Raw genomic sequence first — 22458 nt, forward strand, 5'->3', positions numbered from 1 at the left:
CTGGGATGGAATGGAGGAGAAATGTCCTCTTAGAGGACTGCCCTGCCCCCCTCCCCCCTCCCACCCCCCACACTCTCATTTGGCCAAGTTATTTTAGGAGATTTCCAAGAACAAGCAATTATTAGAATCACCCGTTGCTGATTTCCTAGAAGTTTCCACAACAAATTCTGAAGCCAAATGAAAAATGGGTGAGCCAGCGGGCTTGTAATGTTTGTGAAGAAAATGTGAAACCACTCCATGACACCATCAGCTTCAGGGGGCGAGGCTCAAAGTAGAACCACAGTAGTGGAAATAAGGACAGATGGAACTTCTGGATCTCCTGACTTAACAGAGGTCAGAGATTATGATACAGCCCCTCCCGGGAAGGTTGCCGAACTCTTAAGATTTTCTGGAGTGTGCTAGGTATTGTGCTGAGACTCTGGAGGAAGAGATGAATTTGATTCAGCCCCTGCCCTCCAAGTGCAAAAGACCAAATTCCAGGTGCTACTGCTGCTGTGGTCTCAGTGTAGAGGGCTGCCCTTTGGGCAGGGCTGGATGGCCGGCCGTCGTGGTCTCCCAGTCAGCTCCCACTTTACAGATGAGGACACTGAGGCTGGGAGAAAGATTGGTTACTCAATGTCCATTAAGACCAGACCTCTCTGGAGGTCAACGTTCCCTACCCCAGGCAGCCTCTGATGGTACTGAGATTCAGGAAGAGCCCAGAAGGCTGAGTGGATTGCCCACAAAGACCCATCGAGAGAAGTAGGAAGGCTTGGCGCCGGAGTGACTGTGTACCCGTTCTCCAAGAGCCCAGCCCCAGCGCCATCCTGGAAGACCAGGCCAGAGGGAGTGAGGATGCTCGGGGTTGGGGGGTGGGGGGGATGGCACAGGAGGACCCCCGTCCGGGAGTCTAGGGAGCCAGGCCCGGCCACTGTTGGCCTCTGACTCTCCCTCGGGGCTTTAGTTTCCCCATCACTCACGCTGTCCTCCTCCCGCTTTTTGGAGGGACATTCTCTGGTGGGATTTCCCACTCCCGCTTTGTCAGAAGTGGCCACTGGGTGAAACGGCTTCGTGGCAAAGAGGCAGACGAGTACTGAGGGAGAGGAAAATCATGGCCTTCTTCCTTCCCAGGAGGGGTCGGGCCATGCCTCAGATTTCACAGACACTCCCAGCTCAGCTCCTAGAGGAAGCAGGGAATGAAGATGCCTTGGGCTGCAGTTTTCTCCCAGCAGATTGTAATCTTCCCCACTTATCCACACTGGTGGCCATCGTTTTGGAGCTGGCAGCCGGAGCGAGGCAGGGGCAGGCGGCCCGTGGAAAGCTTTCTCTCCAGCTCCCTTCACGTGGAGGGGTATTCTCCCATGGGGCCCTCCCTGTACATCTCAGGAGACAGTTTGTGCTCTGCCCCTACTCCTGCACTCAGCCGTCATGTCGGGTCTCTGGGGAAGCCAGTCCCAGTAGTGGCCAAAACTCTCTGCAGAGGCTGGGCCCGCCCAGGGGGTGGGTGGAGGTGGGTTGGGAGGACAGATGGCAGGCAGTAAGGGGTAACACAACAGCCAAGTGGTCTAGAGTCGGGCCAAATTCCAGCCAAATGCGACAGCAACGAGGGGGAGTCCCTACTCCAGGGAGACATTTTTTAGGCTAACTTGATAGCTTTGTGCTTCCCAGACAGCCCACAGTCCCGGAGCTGTCTTCTGCGGCTGAGGAGGCTCCGAGGCCAGAGCTCCCCTGGACTCCGAGTTGCCCTCGGGGGGGCTGGGTGAGGGTCCGGAGGGGCTGGCAGGGCGTTGTGGAATGTTACCTATATACCTGCACTTCACAAAGCACTTTATCTGTTTGCTTGGTGGTGGCTGATGGTGGAAGGAGTGGATGGATGTGTGCCTGTCAGGGGCTGGGTGCTCCTCGGGCCCCCCCATGTCACGGTGGAGACCTTGGGCTCAGAGACAGGATACTCACATGTCCGTAGGGGCGATGGGGCCAGGAGCGGCCTTTTCTGCGATGTCCTGGCCGGGGCCTCAGTGCACAGCAATCAGAGGCCACTCTGCTAGGAAGAAAGCGCCCAGGGCACCCCTGCTTGGCCGTCTGGGATTAATTACCCAGGCTGGAACTTGCCTCTTTAGAATTGACTGTGACTCCAAAGGGTCTTATCAAACCTCCCATGCAGCCTGGGCTCCTGCCACCTTGCACGGGTGCTGCTTCTGGAGGTTTCTGCAACCTGGGACCCCTGATCCAGGGATTAGTCTGCATCCCTTCACCACAGCTCCTGCACTGCCCCCAGTGCCAGATAGGTGCCCGGTTGGTGTCGCGTGGCTGCCCCAGGTTAGGCTCAAGTGCTGTCCCAGCCCTGGGGGACGGTGCTCAGGATGCAGGGGGTCCTGGCCCGGGGTGGGGACAGATGTGAGCCTGAGCCTGCCTGTGTGTGCCTGGGTGTGCACGGGTGTGTGCGCCTGGGTGTGTGTGCGCATGTGCGAGTGTGTGCGCGTGCACACGTGCATGCGTATGAAAGAGAGACACAGGGTGGAGAGTGACTGGAGATGAGAGACAGTGGGTCTCTCCCTAATGCCAGACGCCCTGACTGTGGATTCCACGTCCACTCTCCTCTAGACCCACTCCCCGCAGCCACCCCTGCCACGTGCCCCCCGTAGCTTTCCACCAGCCCGTCTGTGCGTCCACTGCAGCCACAGCAAGTAGAAAAGTGGCAGCCTTGGCCCTCACCCCTTACCCTTCTGTGACCCCCCCCCCACATTGCCTCTCCTTGGCGATGCGCCCACAGGTGGGGGGGACCTTGCGCCGGTGAGTTGCTGACACACCCACTCACCAGCTCTGCCCAGTGTCCCGGAGTGGTGCCTTCCCTGCCGCAGCCCCCCACCTCCTCCCCACCCACCTGGGGTTCTGCTCAGCTCCCCCACGCCAGGTCCCAGACCCCAGCTTCCCCGGCAGCTCGCAGGACACGTTCAGCCACTTCCTGGATGGAGGGACAAGGATGGCTTGAGCAAGGTGCACTGGGTCTTGTGCCGGTCTCCGCAGCCTGCCCAGCCTCCCTGGCCACCGCCTGGGAGCGGCTGCCACCCACGGGCGCTGGCCGGGACCTCTGGAGCCAGACCTTGGCAGCTGCACTGTGCCCTCCACAGAGCCTCGGACCCGGAGTATGCCTGCGCCCCCATGGCACTCAGCCCAGATGCTGCACCATCCAGGTCAGTTCCCGCCTGCCCCACGGTGCCCCACCCGCTTCTCACCCAGGTGACGCGCCTACCTGAGACTCAGAACCCAGAGGGGCAACGTTTGTCGTCGCGATGCATAGAACGCATTGGCCTGGAGTGAAAAGTGCTAAAAGTGACAGGCTCGCTGATGAAAGTCTGTTTTGTCCGATTGGTTTGCCAGCGAGGTTGAGAGTGGATGAGTCCAATGAGCTCTGTGCTTTTGACAGATGTATATCTACATGTTACACATCTAGTATGCGATACCCAGGAGGTTATATCATTGCAACTCTGTAAGCTTGGCATGAAAGCTTTGGTGCCAATTTAAAAAGGGGCTGGGGGAAGGCGGGATGGCTTTGCAAAATTCCTTAATGGTGTCTGCAAGCAAAAATGTTTGCTGACCCCCAGTCTAGGGCATCCACTGTTCCTCACTGGCAAGGCTGTCAGCTTGGTAGTTGCTCTCTGAGCTTTGCACACGATGGGTATTCTGTTAATGCAAGTGGGCGGGGGTGTAGAGCAGGACGCCCAGGTCTTGAGCCTCAGAGATTTCCACACCCAGTTCGTGGGGTCCTGGGTTCCTCCTCCACCCACCTCTAGTCTTTGGGGTCCATCTCACGCATGTCTGTCACTGTGGGCTCCATCATCCTGGCACCCATCATCACCACTTCACCATACCCTGCAACTACCGGGTCCCGGGGCCTGGCCCATCCTTCCCCGTGGGCTGGCCATCTCGGGCTCCCATCACCTCCACCTGGCCTCTGTCATCCTGAGCGCAGCATCTCACCTCTGTCACTGTGGACCTGGCCATCACCCATCCATCCTCTGCCTCACCTCCATCATCCTCGCTTCGGGGCTCACTCTGGCCCCCAGGGCCTTGTACATGGTAGGCTTTCATTCATTCGTTTGCACATTCGGTGAAGGTCTACTGTGTGCCAGGCCCTGTGCCAGGCAGCAAGTAAATGGACGTGGCCCGTGGGAGTGCACACCTCGGGGAGACGCACGAGAGCCGGCGGATGGCACAGAGCCTGGGCCAGGGCGGCTTGGGGACGTGGTGCAGAGAAGGGCGGGTCTGACTGCATGGCGGTGGGGACGTTCAGCCCAGGTCCTGCTGAGTGAGTTCTGCAAGGGGAGCCTACCTGTGCCCACTTTCTTCCCTGCTGGTGGCCGGCATCTCAAAACTGGCACCAGGAGCCCAGGCCCTCCCAGCCTGCCTGCAGGGTCCTTGCTCCCAGGCCCCTGGCACAAGTCCAGCCCCTCTGGCAGCCTGGGCTCCTTGCACTGTGCACCCTGTTCTCTGACTCAGCCTCCTTGCTGTCCCCTTTGTTGGGGATCACCCAGTCCTGCCCAGATCCTTCGATGTTGGTCACATATTTCCACGTTTTAGATGGTAAACTGATGCTCAGACTGGGTCCCTGAGTGTCACATGTCAGGACTTGGAGGGAGGGTTAAGGACTAAATTTTGTGCTCTTTCCACCAAAGTTGAAATGAATGAAAGAACGAATGAATGAACGAATGAATTGATGACGTAAGAGAAAGGAGGTGGGTGGTGGGGAAGATTGGACTTCTCAGCCTTGGAGTGGCTTCAAGGCAGAGTTAGACCACATTGGAGGACGGGGGGTCACAAGGGGTCAGGGAGGGGCAGCCAAGTCTGTGATGGAGGGTTAGGGTTAGGGTAAAACCAGACAATGGTGGACAAGGCAGTGAATTTCTTGTAAAGCAAAATTTATTTCATTGTAAGATTCTGAGCTGTGTCCTTGTAGTTTGGTCTGTTACAATGCACTTCTGTTCTCTCACATCATGGTGGTCAAGGATGGTTTGGTCTATTGACTTGAATGTCTTTGCTTGGCCAGGTGGTGGTTGTCAGATATCCATCTGGGCATTTTCCAGGTCTTGAGGGTCAGAAACTGGGACCCTCTAGTGTCCACCAGGACCCTGTGGATGTGCTGGGGGAGGGGCACCGGCTTGTGGGGAGTGATGGCGGATGTCTTCAAGGTCCTCTGCAAGTCCTGGAGTGGACTCAGTTTTAGGGGACCTTGGGTGTCAGTCATCAGATGTTTTAGGTTTGGTTATTTGGAGTTCTCCCCTTGGAGAAGGAACTTCTGTAACGTTGACGATCCTTAAATTGCCTGTTAGACTCTGAATCTGAACCAGAATTGGTGTGGCATGTGCATACTGCCTGGGGGTCTGTAGGTATGAGGTGGTCCCATGGGTTTCCGCTTTGACCTGAGAATGTCCATCATCTCGCAGGGTGGGGCTGCACTTCATGGCAGTTGGAGGCTGAAAAGCACTGCTAGGTTCATGCAACAGCTATGCCTATCCCCACTCAGGTGTCACACAGACCCCCTCCTGCACTCAGGTGTCACACAGACACCCTCCTACACACATGTGTCATACACACCCCCTCCTCCACTCAGGTGTCACACAACCCCCTCCTCCACTCAGGTGTCACACAGACACCCTCCTACACACATGTGTCACACACACCCCCTCCTCCACTCAGGTGTCACACACATCACCACCTCGACTCAGGTGTCGCACAGACCCCCTCAACTCAGGTGTCACACAAACCCACTCCTGCACTCAGGTGTCACAAAGACCCCCTCCTTCACTCAGGTGTCACACAGACGCCCTCCTCCACTCAGGTGTCACAGAGACCCCCTGCTACACTCAGGTGTCATACAGATCCCCTCCTGCACTCATGTGTAACAGAGACCCCCTCCTCCACTCAGGTGTCACACAGACCCACTCTTGAACTCAGGTGTCATACAGACCCCCTCTTCCACTCAGGTGTCACACAGACCCCCACTTGCACTCATGTGACACACAGACCCACTCCTGCACTCAGGTGTCACACAGAACCCTTCCTTCACTCAGGGGTCACAGAGACCCCCTCCTCCACTCAGGTGTCACACAGACACCTTCCTGCCCTCCGGTGTCACACAGACCCCCTCCTCCACTCAGGTGTCACACTGACCTGCTCCTACACTCAAGTGTCACACAGACCGCCTCGTACACTCAGGTGTCACACAGACACCCTCCTACACTCATGTGTCATACACACCCCCTCCTCCACTCAGGTGTCACACAGAGCCCCTCCTCCACTCAGGTGTCACACAGAGCCCCTCCTCCACTCAGGTGTCACACAGACCCCCTACTTCACTCAGGTGTCACACTGACCCCCTCCTCCACTCAGGTGTCACACAGACCCCCTACTTCACTCAGGTGTCACACTGACCCCTTCCTCCACTCAGGTGTCACACAGACCCCCTCGTCCACTCAGGTGTCACACAGACCCCCTCCTACACTCAGGTGTCAAACAGACCCCCTACTTCACTCAGGTGTCACACAGACCCACTCCTGCACTCAGGTGTCATAGACACCCCCTCTTCCACTCAGGTGTCACACTGACCCCCTCCTTCATTCTGGTGTCACAGAGACACCCTCCTACACTCAGATGTCACACAGACCCTCTCCTTCACTTAGGTGTCACACAGACCCCTTCCTACACTCAGGTGTCACACAGACCCTCTCCTCCACTCAGTTGTCACACTGAACCTCACCTGCACTCAGGTGTCACACAGACCCCCTCCTTCACTCAGGTGTTACACAGACACACTCCTCCACTCAGATGTCACAGAGATCCCCGCCTCCACTCACTTGTCACACAGACCCCCTGCTACACTCATGTGTCACACATTCCCCCTCCTCCACTCATGTGTGACACAGACCCCTTCCTATACTCATGTGTCACACAGACCCCGTCCTCCAGTCAGGTGTAACACAGACCCCTTCTCAACTCAGATGTAACACAGACACCCCTCCTCCACTCAGGTGTAACACAGACCCCCACCTCCACTCCCGTTTCAAACAGACCCCGTCCTCCACTCAGGTGTCACACAGAACCCCACTTGCACTCATGTGTCACACAGACCCACTCCTGCACTCAGGTGTCACACAGAACCCTTCCTTCACTCAGGGGTCACAGAGACCCCCTCCTCCACTCAGGTGTCACACTGACCTGCTCCTACACTCAGGTGTCACACAGACCGCCTCGTACACTCAGGTGTCACACTGACCCCCTCCTTCACTCTGGTGTCACACAGACACCCTCCTACACTCAGATGTCACACAGACCCTCTCCTTCACTTAGGTGTCACATAGACCCCTTCCTACACTCAGGTGTCACACAGACCCTCTCCTCCACTCAGTTGTCACACTGAACCTCACCTGCACTCAGGTGTCACACAAAACCCCTCCTTCACTCAGGTGTTACACAGACACACTCCTCCACTCAGATGTCACAGAGATCCCCGCCTCCACTCACTTGTCACACAGACCCCCTGCTACACTCATGTGTCACACAGTCCCCCTCCTCCACTCATGTGTGACACAGACCCCTTCCTATACTCATGTGTCACACAGACCCCGTCCTCCAGTCAGGTGTAACACAGACCCCTTCTCAACTCAGGTGTAACACAGACACCCCTCCTCCACTCAGGTGTAACACAGACCCCCACCTCCACTCAGGTTTCAAACAGACCCCGTCCTCCACTCAGGTGTCACACAGAACCCCTCCTCCACTCAGGTGTCACACAGACCCCCTCCTCCACACAGGTGTGACACAGACCCACTCCTGCACTCATGTGTCACACAGACTCCCTCCTGCACTCAGGTGTCACACAGACCCCTTCCTACACTCAGGTGTCACACAGACCCCCTTCTCTACTCAGGTGTCAAACAGACCCCTTCCTCCACTCAGGTGTCACAGAGGCCCCCTCCTCCACTCAGGTGTCACACAGACCACCTCCTCCACTGAGGTGTCACACAGACCCCCTCCTGTACCCATGTGTCACACAGACCTATTCCTGAACTCAGGTGTCACACAGACAACCTCCTACTCCACCCATGTGTCACACAGACCCCCTCCTCCACTCAGGTGTCAGAGAGACCCCCACTCTACTCAGGTGTCACACAGACGCCCTGCTCCACTTATGTGTCACACAGACCCCCTTGTGAACTCAAGTGTCACATAGATCCCCTTCTCCACTCATGTGTCACACAGAACGCCCTCCTGCACTCATGTGTCACACAGACCCCTCCTTCACTCAGGTGTCACACAGACCCCCTTCTCCACTCACGTGTCACACAGACCCCCTCCTTCACTCATGTGTCACTCAGAGCCCCTCATCCACTCAGGTGTCACACAGACCCCCTCCTCTACTCAGGTGTCACACAGACCCACTGCTCCACTCATGTGTCACACAGACCCCCTCCTCAACTCAGGTGTCACACAGAACCCCTTCTCCACTCATGTGTGACACAGACCCCTTCCTATACTCATGTGTCACACAGACCCACTCCTCCACTCAGGTGTAACACAGACACCCCTCCTCCACTCAGGGGTCAAACAGACACCGTCCTCCACTTACGTGTCACACAGAACCCCTCCTCCACTCAGGTGTGACACAGACCCACTCCTGCACTCAGGTGTCACACAGACTCCCTTCTGCACTCAGGTGTCAAACAGACCCCGTCCTCCACTCAGGTGTCACACAGAGCCCCTCATTCACTCATGTGTCACACAGACCCTCTCCTCCACTCATGAGTCACACAGACCCCTTCCTCCACTCAGGTGTTACACAGACCCCTTCCTTTACTCAGTCTTCACATAGACCGACTCCTACTCTCCGGTGTCACACAGACCGCTTCCTACCCTCATGTGTCACACAGTCCCCCTACTCCACACATGTGTCACAGAACCCCCTCCTCCCGTCAGGTGTAACACAGACCCCCTCGTCAACTCAGGTGTCACACAGACCCCCTTCTCCACTCAGGTGTCAAACAGATCCCCTCCCACACTCAGTTGTCACACAGATCACCTCCTCCACTCGTGTCACACACACGCCCTCCTCCACTCAGTTGTCACACAGAGGCCCTCCTACACTCTGGTGTCACACAGACACCCTCCTGCACTCAGGTGTTACACAGACCCTCTCCTCCACTCAGGTGTCACGCAGGCCCCATCCTCCAATCAGGTGTCACGAGACCCACTCCTCCACTGAGATGTCACACAGACACCCTCCTCCACTCAGGTGTCACACAGATGCCCTCCTGCACTCATGTGTCACACAGACACCTTCCTGCACTCATTTGTCACACAGATTCCCTCCTTTACTCAGGTCTCACACAGACCCGCTCCTACACTCATGTGTCACACACACACCCTCCTGCACTCATTTCTCACACACATCCGCTCCTGCACTCGGATGTCACAAAGACCCACTCCTCCACTCAGGTGTCACAGAGACACCCTCCTGCACTCAGACGTCATGCAGACCCCTCCTTCACTCAGGTGTCACGCAGACCCCATCCTCCAATCAGGTGTCACACCAACACCCTCCTCCACTCAGGTGTCATGAAGACCCCCTCCTCCACTCAGGTGTTACACAGACCCCCTCCTGCACTCAGGTGTCACACAGACCCCCTCCTGCACTCAGGTGTCACACAGACCCCCTCCTGCACTCAGGTGTCACAGAGACCCCCTCCTCCACTCAGGTGTCACACCAACACCCTCCTCCACTCAGGTGTCATGAAGACCCCCTCCTCCACTCAGGTGTCACGACGACCCCCTCCTTCACTCAGGTGTCACACAGACCCCCTCTCGCCTCATGAGTCACAGAGACCGCGTCTTTCACTCGGGTGTCACACAGACCCACTCCTGCACTCATGTGTCACACAGACCCCCTCCTCCACTCAGGTGTCACACCGAACACCCTCCTCCACTCAAGTGTCACACAGACCCACTCCTCCACTCAGGTGTCACACAGAACCCCATCCACCACTCATGTGTCACACAGACCCCCTCCTCCATTCAGTGTCAAATAGACCCCCTCCTGCACTCATGTGTTACACAGAATATCTCATGCACTCATGTGTGACACAGACCCCCTCCTCCACTCACGTGTCACACATAGCCCCTCCTCCACTCAGTGTCACACAGATGCCCTCCTGAACTCATGTGTCACACAGACCTCCCCATGCAGTCATGTGTCACACCGACCCACTTCTGCACTCATGTGTCACACAGAACCCGTCCTGCACTCATGTGTCACACAGAGCCCCTCCTCCCATCAGTGTCACAGAGACCCCCTCTTTCACTAATGTGTCACACAGAGCCCCTCCTGCACTCAGGTGTCACACAGACCCCCTCCTCCACTCAGGTGTCACACAGGCCCCCTCCTCCACTCATGTGTCACACAGAGCCCCTCCTGCCTTCATGTGTCACACAGACACCCTCCTCCACTCAGGTGTCCCACAGACCCCCTCCTCCACTCAGGTGTCACACAGAGCCCCTCCTCCACTCATGTGTCACACAGACTCCCTCCTCTACTCATGTGTCACACAGAGCCCCTCCTCCACTCGTGTCACACAGATTCCCTCCTTCACTCATGTGTCACACAGACCCCCTCTTTCACTCAGGTGTCACAGAGACCCCGTCCTCCACTCATGTGTCACACAGAGCCCCTCCTGCACTCAAGAGTCACACAGATCCCTTTCTTCACTCATGTGTCACACAGACCCCCTCCTCCACTCAGGTGTCACACAGACCCCCTCCTCCACTCAGGTGTCACACAGACCCCCTCCTGCACTCATGTGTCACACAGAGCCCCTCCTCCAATCAGTGTCACACAGATCCCCTCTTCCACTCATGTGTCACACAGAGCGCCTCCTCCACTCGTGTGTCACACAGAGCCCCTCCTGCACTCAGGTGTCACACAGACCCCCTCTTCCACTCAGGTGTCACACAGAACCCCTCCTGCACTGACGTGTCACACAGAGCCGCTCCTGCATTCAGGTGTCGCACAGACCCCCTCCTCCACTCTTGTGTCACACAGAGCCCCTCCTCCAATCAGTGTCACACAGAGCCTCTCTTCCACTCATGTGTCACACAGAACGCCTCCTCCACTCATGTTTCACACAGAGCCCCTCCTCCACTCATGTGTCATATTTAGACCCTTAATGCGCTTGTGTCACATTGCTCCTCCATTCACTGTGTCGCTTTGTGCCCCGCAACCCTTTCATGTGTACCCTGAGCCCCTCCCCTGCCCATTTGTCACATGGAGCCCCTCCTCCACACGTCACACCGAATCTCCCCACTCATTGTCACACTGAGTCCTTCCCCCATTATTGAGTCACACGGATCATTTGCTGCTCATGTGTGACACCGAGTCCCTTCCTGCCTCAGGTATGACACTGGACACTGAGCTTTTCCTGCTACGTATGAGTCACCTAGGCCCCTTCTCCACTCCCGTGCCAGTAGAGCTCTGTTCCACCTGTGTGTCACACTAAACTCCCTTGCTCATGTGTCACACCAGTCCCTCCCCTACCTGTACGTTACACTGAGAGCCTGCAACATACATGTGTCCCACTGAGCCCCTTCCCCCTCATGCGTCCCACCGAGCCCCTTCTTTCATGTGTCAGATTGAGTTACTCACCCACTCGTGTGTGACATGGAGCCCACCTTCCACCCGTGCTTTACAACGAGCCCCTCCCCCATGTGGCATGCTAAGTCCCTCACTCGTTCATGTATTTTGTGGAGTCCATTCCCCAGCCATCCTCTGAGCCCCTGGCTGCACGGGGGCGTGTCCTCAAGCTTGTTGCTGCCCCGCCAGCCTCTTCCTGGCATGGTCTTCTTTCTGGTCTGCAGTCCTCAAGTTCCCGGAGGGGAGGGCCTATGGCTGGGCCATCTCTGAGATCTCCTCCTTGGAGGGGAAAGTTATGCCCCCGGTGGGACACTCCCCAGGGGTGGGCCCAGGCCAGAGGTGGAGACAGGGCCTGCCCTGGGGCTTCTCCCACTGATGGGGCAGTGGCTGTGCTCCTGTAGGGAGCCCTCTGAGAGGACCCAGCTCCTAGGACAGACAGGTGGACGTCGGAGAGACAGTGCCCTTTTTTCCTAGGCCTGCCCCTTCTTACTGCCCTGGAGGAGGGTCTCCTCGAGGGGCCTTAGCCTCTGCCCAGGACTCTTTCATGACCAGGGGGCTGAGGCCCCTCACAGGTAGCTGCTTCCTACTCTCTCCTTAAACCCCGTCTGGAGACATCCCTGGCTCCCCCACTATTCCTAACCCTGGGTCCCGTGTCTCTCGGCTGGAAGCTGTCAGCAGGTGCCCCCTTCTCCTCCTTGTCCAAGCTTGGTGCCCAAGGGCACTAGACTCATGTCCCCCTGGGCCCTGGCTGCTGACTTTGACTGTCCCGCTAACTTAGGTCCCACGCGTGGCGGGAGGAGACCACACTGAGCCCCTGTGTGACTAGTCATTTGCCCACGAGGCAGCCAAGGCCTCCAGCCAGGACAGGAGGGCCTTCCGCCATCCTCCCCTGCCTCCGCCCAGCTTTGCACGTTTCCCCACTTGGCAGCTTCAGGACGTCCTTGTTGAGGTCAGGAAGGCCCTCCTGGCCAGGGGACCGCTTGAGCAAAGGCGGGGCCTTCAGATGGTGGTGGGAGTGTCATGGTTGCCTCTGTCAGGTGCAGTGTGTTGGAGTGAGATGTGGCACGGGGAAGATCGAGGTCCCATCGCGAGAGGCCTCGATGTTGGCCGAGGAAAGGCCTCCTCCCGCTCAGGACCTTGGATAGAAACCAGAGCTCTGAGGAGTGGACAGCATGTGCTGCTTGGTGGATGGGTGGAGTGGGGGCCGGGCTGTGGGGATGGGCTCTGTGTGATGCTGGCTTCTTGCTCACTTTGGGCGCAGGCAGGCACCGCCCTGGTGGGCAGGGAGGGGATTTCAAGCTCCTGTCACACCCCCTAACATGGGAGCCTGTGTCGGGGGGCCTGACAGAGGCTGGACCTGTGGCTGCCTGCAGGAGGGATGGGCATATCAGGATCCGAGTGGTGAGTAACCACCAGCTGCCGGGGAGTGTGTATTGTTACATGTTTCCAGAAACAGGCCCATGTGTACCAGGCCTGGAGGCTGGAGCTCTTGGCCATGGGTGGGCTGGCGGGGCTGGGGTGGGCTGGGAAGGGCAGGGGGGTGGCAGAGAGGCTGGCAGCCTCACCTGGTTGGAATCCGGGGCTCCCCTGTGTCCCTGGATGCTGTCAGAGCTCACTGGATGGCAGTGGTCTTGGGGAGGGAGGGGCGACCTGGGCACAGGCGGTTGTGTAACCTGTCTTTTGTCTTGAGTTTCCACCTTTGTTGTGGTGCCATGATGTCATAACCCAGCACCTCATTCAGTACTGACTTTTTTCTTGCTTTCAGGAGAAAAAAGGTTTGTATTGTGTTCTCTAACCTCTTTTTCTAGGAAGGTGGGGACACCATCACCCAGTGTTTTTTTGCCCTGTCAGGAGTTTGTCCTCCTTGGCCTGGGAGCTGCCTCTCTTGTCTGTAAATGGGGATAAAGCCCCTTCTGGCTGGACGGGGGCAGGGGACCCAGTTAGACCAGTGCCCCGCCGTCCACTGTGTCCAGACGCACTGTTGTACTGGCAGCCCCACTGCTCTACGTGTGTGTGAGTGTGCAGGCGTGTCACCGTGGATAAGTGTGTGCACCTTGCTGGGCGTCTGGGCTCCCCACTGTAGGGCAGGGCTGGTTGTTTGGTGGCGAATTCTGTTCGACCTTAGCCGAGAGGTCGTCCCGTTGCCCCTCCACCTGCACAGGCCTGGCTGGAAAGAGTGGCTCTCCTGGCAGGTCCTGTGCTGCAGGGATGGGAGGGGTCATCGTCCATCCCATCGCCCAGGGCAGCCCCTACCAAGCAGGTTTGCCCTGGAGGTTCAGCCTGTAAGACCCCCCGAGGGTGGGCTGGGCGAGGGGCCAGTGCTGGGCGTGGCATCCCCACCATGACCCCAAGGCTCTGCTCCAGGGGAGCTCATGCCAAGGGGTTCGGGAACCCCCAGAAGAGTGTCATCTGGGAACAGAGGGGATTTTAGGAATCAGAGGCCCTTGGAGATTGTGTCTCATTGCCCCTGAAACTCCCCTCCCCTCTAACCACACCCCCCATTTGATGATAGGAAAACGGCCCTGAAGACCAGACAGCTGCTAGCCAGGGTCACCCAGCAAGTTGGAGTCAGGGCCGCTAAGGGGGTCTTGGGGTGCTTGGAGATGAGCCCCTGACCTCGACCCACGCGGCTTGCCCATGGCTTCTTGGAGTTGCTGCCAGTGGGTGGACAGACAGACAGGTAGTGTGCCCTTGGCTCCTGGGGCCTCAGTGATGGTGGCTGTTTGTGGGCGTCGTTCCTGGGTCCGTGACTGCAGGTGTGCAGGGCGTGGCGGGGATGGAGGGGCCCAGGGTGAGAGGGCGGAGGCCACCGGGGAGGACCCCAGTCCCGGCTCTGTTCTTGACCCCTTCTCAGCCAGCATCAGGTCAACTGCCCTCTCTGGGCCTCGGTTTCCCAAGTTTCTCCTGAATAAGCTGCCTGAGAAGTCCACGCATGGGGGGCGGTGGAGGGCAGGGACTCCGAGTGTGACTTCCTTTGTGACAGGAGCTCCGATGGCTCGGAGCGACGGAGGAGAGGAGGCTGGGAGAGGGGGTGCAGCCGGTCAGCAGGGGGCCAGGGGGACGGTGAGAAGCCCGGAGGTGTAGCCGAGCCCCCGGCTTTGAACCTGGGGATCCTGACCATGATCTCGCGGTGCTGCCGTCGGGGGTAGATGCCTCAGACAGACGGGTGGGTGGTGAGCGACAGTCGGTCGCTCCTGGGGACCAGTGAGGGCACCGGGCATAACGCCGGGTGGGGCCGGAGAGGGCACGGAACTCTGGGGGATCCGTGAGGGACACGACTTTCCTTAGGGGTGGGGAGGGGCAGGCCTGTGAGGGGGTAGGGAGTCAGGCCCCTGCAGAGCCCCTGACTTTTGAACCTGAGATCTGCTTGGTGGTCTCATGGTGCCACTGTCAGGGGCAGATTCTGTGCCCCAGAGGGCAGACTTAAGGCCCATGCCATGGTGTGTGAGGGCCCACGTGCATGGACATCCGTGTTGGAGCCCCCCCAAGTGGAGGTTCTAGGTCCCCCGCAAGGAGTGGTCCCATGTGGAGGGGTGGCGGATCTGGGAGGTCCAAGGCCGCTGCCGGATGGGTGGGCCCTGAGGCCAGGCAGAGGGACCCTCGGTCAGCATGGACTGGGCTGTGGGCTGAGTGAGCCCTGAGTGCCTGAGTGCCCGGTCACCGCTGTCCTCCCTCCCCGGGACGCCCTCTGCCTTCCCAGGGCAGTGCACCCTCAGAACAGCTTTTCTGCCACTTTTAGGATGGTGGGACCTTGGCCTTCTCCACTAGGGGTGGTGGTGGGGGAATTGCTGAAGCCGAGGTTCCTTGGTTCAAAGACCCTCTGAGTTAGGGGGGCAGGGCACAGCCCGCCCACCCCCATTTCTCGTGTGGGACGAATTGGGACTTGGATTTCTGGGGTCCCTGATCCGGACCCTCCGGAAGAGGCAGCTCCCCGTGTTGCCCTCCTCCCCCGCCCCCCCACCCCCCCACACCCACCCCCCCGCCCCCCCACCCCCCCAGCTTGCGTGCCAGGCGCCTGGTGGGCGTGGTCCAGGGGGAGCCCCACCCCGCCCCTCCCCCACTCCACCTGCCGGCCCTCCACCCCGCCTGTCCCCACCCTCCACCTTCAGAACAAGCCACAGAGTCAGATCATCTTTTAACTCTACTTTATTTTGGGGGTGGGAGGCGGTGAGGAGCGCAGGCGTGGCAGAGAGCGGTGGCCTGGTAGGAGCATTCTCAGCTACTTGGCTTCTCGGGCCTCTCTCAGTCTCTCTTGGAGCCCCTCCCCTTGTCTCGGGCCTCAGGCCCCTGTGCTGTCAGTGTTGGGGTGGGGAGGGAGCCCCCCCGGGTGAGGTCACCCCGTCAGTGTCCTGGACGGTCGCAGGGACGCCTGAGGCTGCGAAACCGGTGAGTACTGGCACGGCAGGCCCCTCTGTAGCAGCACCATCCAGGTGAGAGCCAGAGCTCAGGGTCAGACAGTCAATGTCGAGGGCACTGGACCAGACGGGGGCGCGGGTGCAGCTTGGCAGGGAGGTGGGGCGGGGGAGGCCCCCCAGCACCCCACGAGGCGTGGGAGGTCGGGGTCGGGGTCGGGGGCGCGGGGGCACCGCTGGTGGAGGTAGATGTCAGTGAAGCAGCCGAGGTCAGTGTCCCAGGGTGGCCCAAGGTGGCCACTCGTCGCTCCAGGGGGGGGCGGTCCCTGGCCTCTGCTTGCTTGGCTGCGTCTGCTGTGCTGGTTCTTCACCCAGCCTTGGGTCATGGGGTCATCTCCTGCTCATCACTGCTGTCTCCCCTCGTTGATCTCACGCCCAGTTGCAGGCCTGGGACCTGGAGAATTAAGACGGAGTTGGGTAGCCCTGAGCCGACTCTGGGTCTCTGATGGTTGGACGGTCCACTGGGTAGCCTGTTGGCACGGATACTGTTGCTGGTCGATGAGTCGATTGTTTGCCCTTCTCAAGTGTTTCCCCCTTGGGTCAGGAGCGGCAGGAAGGGGGCCTGGGGTCCGAGCGAAGCCGGCTGAGGCACGGGGAGGCTGGAGGGAGGGTCTGTGGGGTGGCGGGGCGGAGGAGAGGAGGCGTTTTCAGTCGAGGTCCGCGTCCTGCTCTTCTCCGGGCAGCTCCTCCAGCGTTGCTCCTTCCCCGGGGGGGCTCACCCCGACGAGGGTGGATGTAGACTGGGTGTAGATGGCGGTCAGGAAGTGGGTCAGGGCCCTGGCTGCCAGCTGCCTGTTGATCGCGATGGACCCCCGTCGGGCGCTGCGGATATAGAGCAGGCGGCGGACGTCGGTGTCGCTGGGGAGGTGCTGGCGGGGCCCGAGGGCGCCCGAGGCGTCGGGGCTCAGGCTCTCCTGCACGTCGTTCTCCTGCTCGTCCTGCGAGGTGTCTTGCAGGCCGTCATGCAGGCCACACTGACGGTAACGTTGCAGGTCGTCTTGCAGGGCTTCTCGCAAGACGACACCCTCATCGTCGACGACGTGCAGCTCCAGGTAGCGGTTCGGGCGCGGGTGGGGGTGGGTCCCCTCACGGGGGGTGACTCTGACGGCGAAGAGCTCGCACAGCATCTGCCAGAACTCGGGCGTGAGTCGCAGGCCCAGCAGGGCGTCGCGCCGCCACTGGCCAGGGCCCAGGAACAGCTCGGCCGGTTCCTCGGCTGGGATGGCGTTGGCGCCCGTGAGCGGGGGCATCTGGGTGAACAGCTGGGTGACGGCGGGGGCGATGCCGCTGCCAGCGATGAGGGACGAGTCCAGCAGCAGGCACAGAGAGCGCCGCAGCGGCGGCCGGGCGGTGTCCGAGGTGGGTGCGGGCGGCAGGGCGAGGGGCGTCCTGAACCTCAGCAGCACAAGGAGGGCGGCCACGGCCAGGAGGTTCTTCCAGAACAGGAGGCCTCGGAAGAAGTGCAGAATGACTGCCCTGATCTGGGCCATGCTGAAATGGGCAAGGAAGCTGTTGAGTATTTGGTCTGCTGGTATCAGAGCCAGGAGCTCCTGCCGGAGGTGCTGCCCATTCGGCTCGTCCTGATGAAGGGCATCTTCATTCTCCTCTTCGTCCCCCGATTCTGGGGACTGAGCCCTGGGGGACCCTCCCGTAGCAAAAAGCATCCTTGGCCGAGTGGCAGCACGCTGCTGGAAGGCTCTTCTCCGGAGACATTTCCGCATGGGCGGCGGGGGCCGGCCACCCTTTTGTTCTGGCCGCTCCATGACGTCAAAGTGGAAGTGGGAGAAGAAGAAGACCCAATGCCCGGGGAGAAGTACGGTGAGCCTGTCATTATTCAGAGAGGCCAGATCCTCTGTGTTGAGAAGGATCATGATAGGCTCCTCGGTGTTCTCCAGGTAGCGACACCACACCACGAAGGCAGCCCGTACTGGAAGGGTCTTCATCTCCGCTGGCGAGGCCTCCACCTCGATTGGGGAGATGTTTCGAGAATAGAAAGCGCAGCAGACTCGCTTGCCGGTTTGGTCGTCGACTTGGATCAGGGAGGCGTGCAGGGCCGTCTTGGTGACGCCCGTTTCCAAGTAGAACGGGTTCTGGGGCTTGGGGTGGTGGAGGAGGGGCGCCTTGCGGAAAGCCCACTTCAGGCACTCGAAGGCCTCCTGTTCCTCGTGCCCCCAGCAGAAGGGCCGGTCGCTCAGTAGCTGGCGCACCAGGGGCTCCGTGATGACGGCGAAGCGCTCCACGAAGTGCCGGTACGGGAAGGCGAATTCGATGAGGTTTCGCAGGGACTTCTTAGAGCCAGGGATGGGGTACCCTGTTATGGTGGTCACGATGCTCTTGTTGAGTTTCACCCCTTTGGGGGTCATGACGAATCCCAGGAATTCGGCAGTGTGTCGGTGGAACTGGCTCCTGTCCAGGGAGCAGTAGACGTGATGGTAGCGGAAGCGGGCCAGCACCTGGCGGACGTGGTGGAGGTGCTCCTCCTGGCTCATTGAGTAGACCAGGACGTGCTGCCCGTATGAGAGGACAAAGAAACCGAGCATGTCCTTTAGGATAAAGTGAATCACGCCCTGAGGGATGATAGGGTCTGCGCAGATCAGGAAGGGCCGGTAGCTCGTCATCTCTTGAAGCTCCAAACCGAACGCTGCTTTCCACACATCTTCCGTTTGGTGTATGTTCATGCTTTCCTCCACGATGGTGCCGCGCAGCTCCAGCTTTGTGAACCACGTGGCTCCGTGTAACTGGTCAAACAGTTCTGGAATCATCTGTACGTAGTCGTGTCTGCTGGTCAGCATGTCCTGCGGGTCCCAGTATTCCTCCCGCCTGGCCCTTTCTTGCATCCCGGCTCCCACAGGTTCCCACGGCGCGGTGGAGGGACACTCGTGATAGGTCTCGCTGTGATCACTGTCTCCAGCCTGCTGAAGCTCAGAGGGCTCTGATTCAGAAAGATCATCGGATCCGTCTGAGCTTGGCTGGTCGGAAGTCTCCTCTTCTGCTTCCTTCGGGTTAAACACGTCGGCCAGGTCGGAGTACAGGGGCGGCAGTCCGGGCAGCAAGCTTATGGCATGTCTTTCCAGAGCGATGCATGGTGGGGGCGGGCGGAAGCAGTTCTTCAGGCAGTAGGGAGAGTGGAAGGTGCAGCGGCCTTTGACCCAGTCGACCTCTGGGGCGTGGACTCGGAGCCAGTCGATGCCTAGTATCACGGAGAAGTTGGGAGACGGAATGATGTCGAATTGCAGGGACTCGTGGTGGCTCTGGTGGATGCACACCAGGGGTTCGGTGTAGAGCCAGACGGGCTCGTGGCCGACCAGCGAGCCGTCCACGGACGGGACCGACCGCGGGCAGGGCTTCTTGTAGAGCTCGACGTAGTGTTCTTGGGCGAACCTCTCATCCATGAAGTTGCCGCCCACCCCCGAGTCGACCAGGGCCTGAACCGCCACGCTGTGGTAGGGGTTCACCCTCACCATGAGCAGCAGGAACAGGTGGTCGCGGTTGATGGCGGGGTGGGCCTCGCAGGGCAGCCAGCTGCTCACCACCCACCTCTCCGGAGCAGGCGAGTCGATCCAGGTCAGGTTCCGCGGGCGGGCCTCCGGGGGCAGCCTGAGCATCGCCCTTCTCTCTGCCAGCTTCTCTTCTATCTGCAGGACCAGCAGAATCAGACTGTCCAGCGAATCCGGCTGAGGGACGCGGAACAAATAGTGCCTGATCTCCTCCTTGAGCCCCTGGCACAGGTGGGCCTGCAGGACTTCGTCTGGCCAGCCCAGGGTGGGCACCAGGCCCTGGAACTCGTTGATGTATTCGATGGCGGCGCGATCCCCCTGCCTGAGGTTGAACATGGCCTCTTCCGCCACCCGCAGGGCCTGGCGGTACTGGAACGTATCGGACATGGCCTCCAGGAAGGCTGGGAAGTCGTCAATCAGGGGGCTTTCTCTCTCCACCAGATCTTTGGCCCACTCCAAGGCCAGGCCCGAGAGGTGGCCGATGACGTAGCCCACCCGCAGGCGGTCATCGTAGAGCATTCTGGGGCAGCTCTGTAAGATCAGCTGGCAGAGCACGATGAACTCGTGGTATTCTCTGCGATCGCCCGAGAATTTGCCTGGGATCGGCAGCTGGCCGGCGCTGATCCCTTTCGTCAAGATCTCTTCCGCCACCCTCTGCTGCTCTCTGAGGTCCTGCACCCGGAAGTACAGAGAGATGATGGACCTCACCATGCCCGTGATTTCTGCGGTCATGCTGTCCGCCGGCTCCTCGGGATGCGCCTCTTTCCACCCAGCCAGGTCAGTGTAGTTGTCTTGCTCTTCCTGGGCTCCCCCTGGGTTGACTGATGCCTCTTCCATTCTGCCAGGTGCCCCACCAAAGGGACCCCCCACTTCCAGATGTGAACCATCGCGTGACTCCTCCAGGTCTTGGAGTAGGTCATTGGGTGGATCCTTTATTTCCCTATGTGGGCCACTGGATGGCTCCTCCATGTCTTGGAGGAGATCAATGGGCAGCTCTTCCATTTCCCGGGCCAGGCCACTGGCCAGCCCTGCCGCCGCTGCCGCCGCCTCCACTCTGCTCCCTGGTGTCTCCACGGTGGTGTTGGATGAGCCCTCGGAGGACTCCATTTGTTTTGATGATGGATTCTTACGCTCCATCATCGTCTCAAATGAGTCTTCAGAGGGTTCTATCATTTCGTCGGATGGGAAGGAGTTTTCTCTGAAGACTGGTAAGGTTGTGACGCGTCCGGTCAGTGACTGGGATGGCAGAGGTCAGAACCTGGGGGTGGGGAGGGGGTGCGAGGAAAGGCAGTGGTTTAGGGTCTCACGAGGTCAGGGTCTCCAGGACAAATCAGATGCCCAACTTGGCAGAGCAGAGAGAAGCTGGGGAAAGCCTCCCTGGGTCCAACTTGGGGCATCCCATGGAGAGAAAAATCTGCAAACCCCTGACCTTCCCGCCTACTCTCCCAGGCTTACTCTGCCTGTCTGGCCTGACTACTCCCCCGTGGCTGTAAGAAATTCACAGCCCATAAATTCTGTGGAGTTGATGGGCCCGGAGTGGCCGCCGTGGCAGGCAGGCACCTGGCAGGGTGCGTTAGCTGCTTCATTTCAACCCTGGCACACAGGCCTGGTCAGCCTCCCTTCCCTTCCTTGGTCACCAGAGAGTCACAGAGGTCACATCTCAGTGCCGTCCAAAGCCGCCCCTGGCAGGCTGGGCCCCCTCGCTTCTGAGGTGTGGATCTCCAGCAGAGATGCCTACTGTTTAACAAGTCCAGGGCAAGAGGAGAACATGGGCACTTGGCTGCTATCCCGTCGGTTGGCTCAGACGCCCAAAATAGCTCTTCTTTCCTCTCCCAGGTTCGAAGCAGACATCGGGGGCAGGCAGAAGTAGTGATCTGGATTCTAGCTTTTCTTTTTTCTCCAGAAATGTTTATAAAACACCTACTGTGTGCCAGAGACTTGTGCATTTGTGACTTGATTCTGACTCGGAGTTTTTGCTGATTTCCTGTCTTTCACCAACTTCCAGTGCAGCATTCTCCCTAGCTCTGAGCTGTCGAGGAGACCTGCAAATCATTTGCCCACCCCTCCTAAAACCTGCACTCTCCCGAGATTGCCCTCGCTGTCTGTGGGGGCTGAGGAACGTCAAACATTTGGCCTCCATTCCGCTTGCGCAAAAATCTTCGTATGCCCCTGCAATCTCTTTGCTCTAGCAGATGCCCCTTCTCCGTTGCTGGCTGGTTTCCCCGCCAGCATCACGGTATATCTAGTAGAGCTGGGATGTTCAGTAAGGGGTCGGGGTGTGCGGAGGGCATCAGATAACTTTGACATCTGAGTGACTCAGGATGGATTTTTGAAAATCTGATCATGGGTGGTTTTAGTGGGCCAAGGCTGAATTTACAGAGATGTTTTGGTTGGGGTTATTTGTACCCTTCTGTGCTGGGCCAGAGCGGATTGAGTTCTGGCTCTCCAATCAATTAGCTCTACAGTTACCGCTCTTTATGCATTTAACGCTTTTTGTTGCTTCCCAGTTTTCTTTTTAGCCACCGGGCCAATCTATTAGAAAAAAAATGCATTCCCTTGTGTAAAACTCCTCATTGGCTAAAATCCAGACTTTCCAACACGATACGAAATTCTGATCTGCCGTTTCTCAAAATTAAATACATTCTTGTTAGCATGACAGTTAAATTTGATCCTGCAGTCCCTCTGATTAAAACCTTTCGCTGTTTATTTGCTGTCTACGATATTAAATCCAAACCTGTTAGCATAAACATTCCTGACACGTAAACTCACCGAAATCTTTTTCTGGCTAAAATTTAAGGCCTTAGAATAATAGAAAATTCTGATCATGTCATTCCCTCAAGGCAGAGATTACATTTTTTTAGGTAAAATCATCACCATCACCATCGTCTCC

At 58.6% G+C, this 22458-nt stretch overlaps 1 protein-coding gene across 1 annotated transcript; it reads right to left on the reverse strand.

Annotated features, from left to right (window-relative positions):
- Positions 1-16651: 16651 nt before the first annotated feature.
- On the reverse strand, positions 16652-20741 carry RTL1 (retrotransposon Gag like 1). Its single transcript, XM_022576075.3, has one exon. It carries the CDS (start codon positions 20739-20741, stop codon positions 16719-16721), a length of 4023 nt encoding a protein of 1340 aa, XP_022431783.3. The 3' UTR covers positions 16652-16718.
- Positions 20742-22458: the final 1717 nt, after the last annotated feature.

The sequence above is a fragment of the Delphinapterus leucas genome, chromosome 2 (genome assembly GCF_059928025.1).
Source record: "Delphinapterus leucas isolate spDelLeu-1000000601 "Yukka" chromosome 2, BTC_Dleu_Yukka2, whole genome shotgun sequence".
Taxonomy (NCBI): Eukaryota; Metazoa; Chordata; class Mammalia; order Artiodactyla; family Monodontidae; genus Delphinapterus; species Delphinapterus leucas.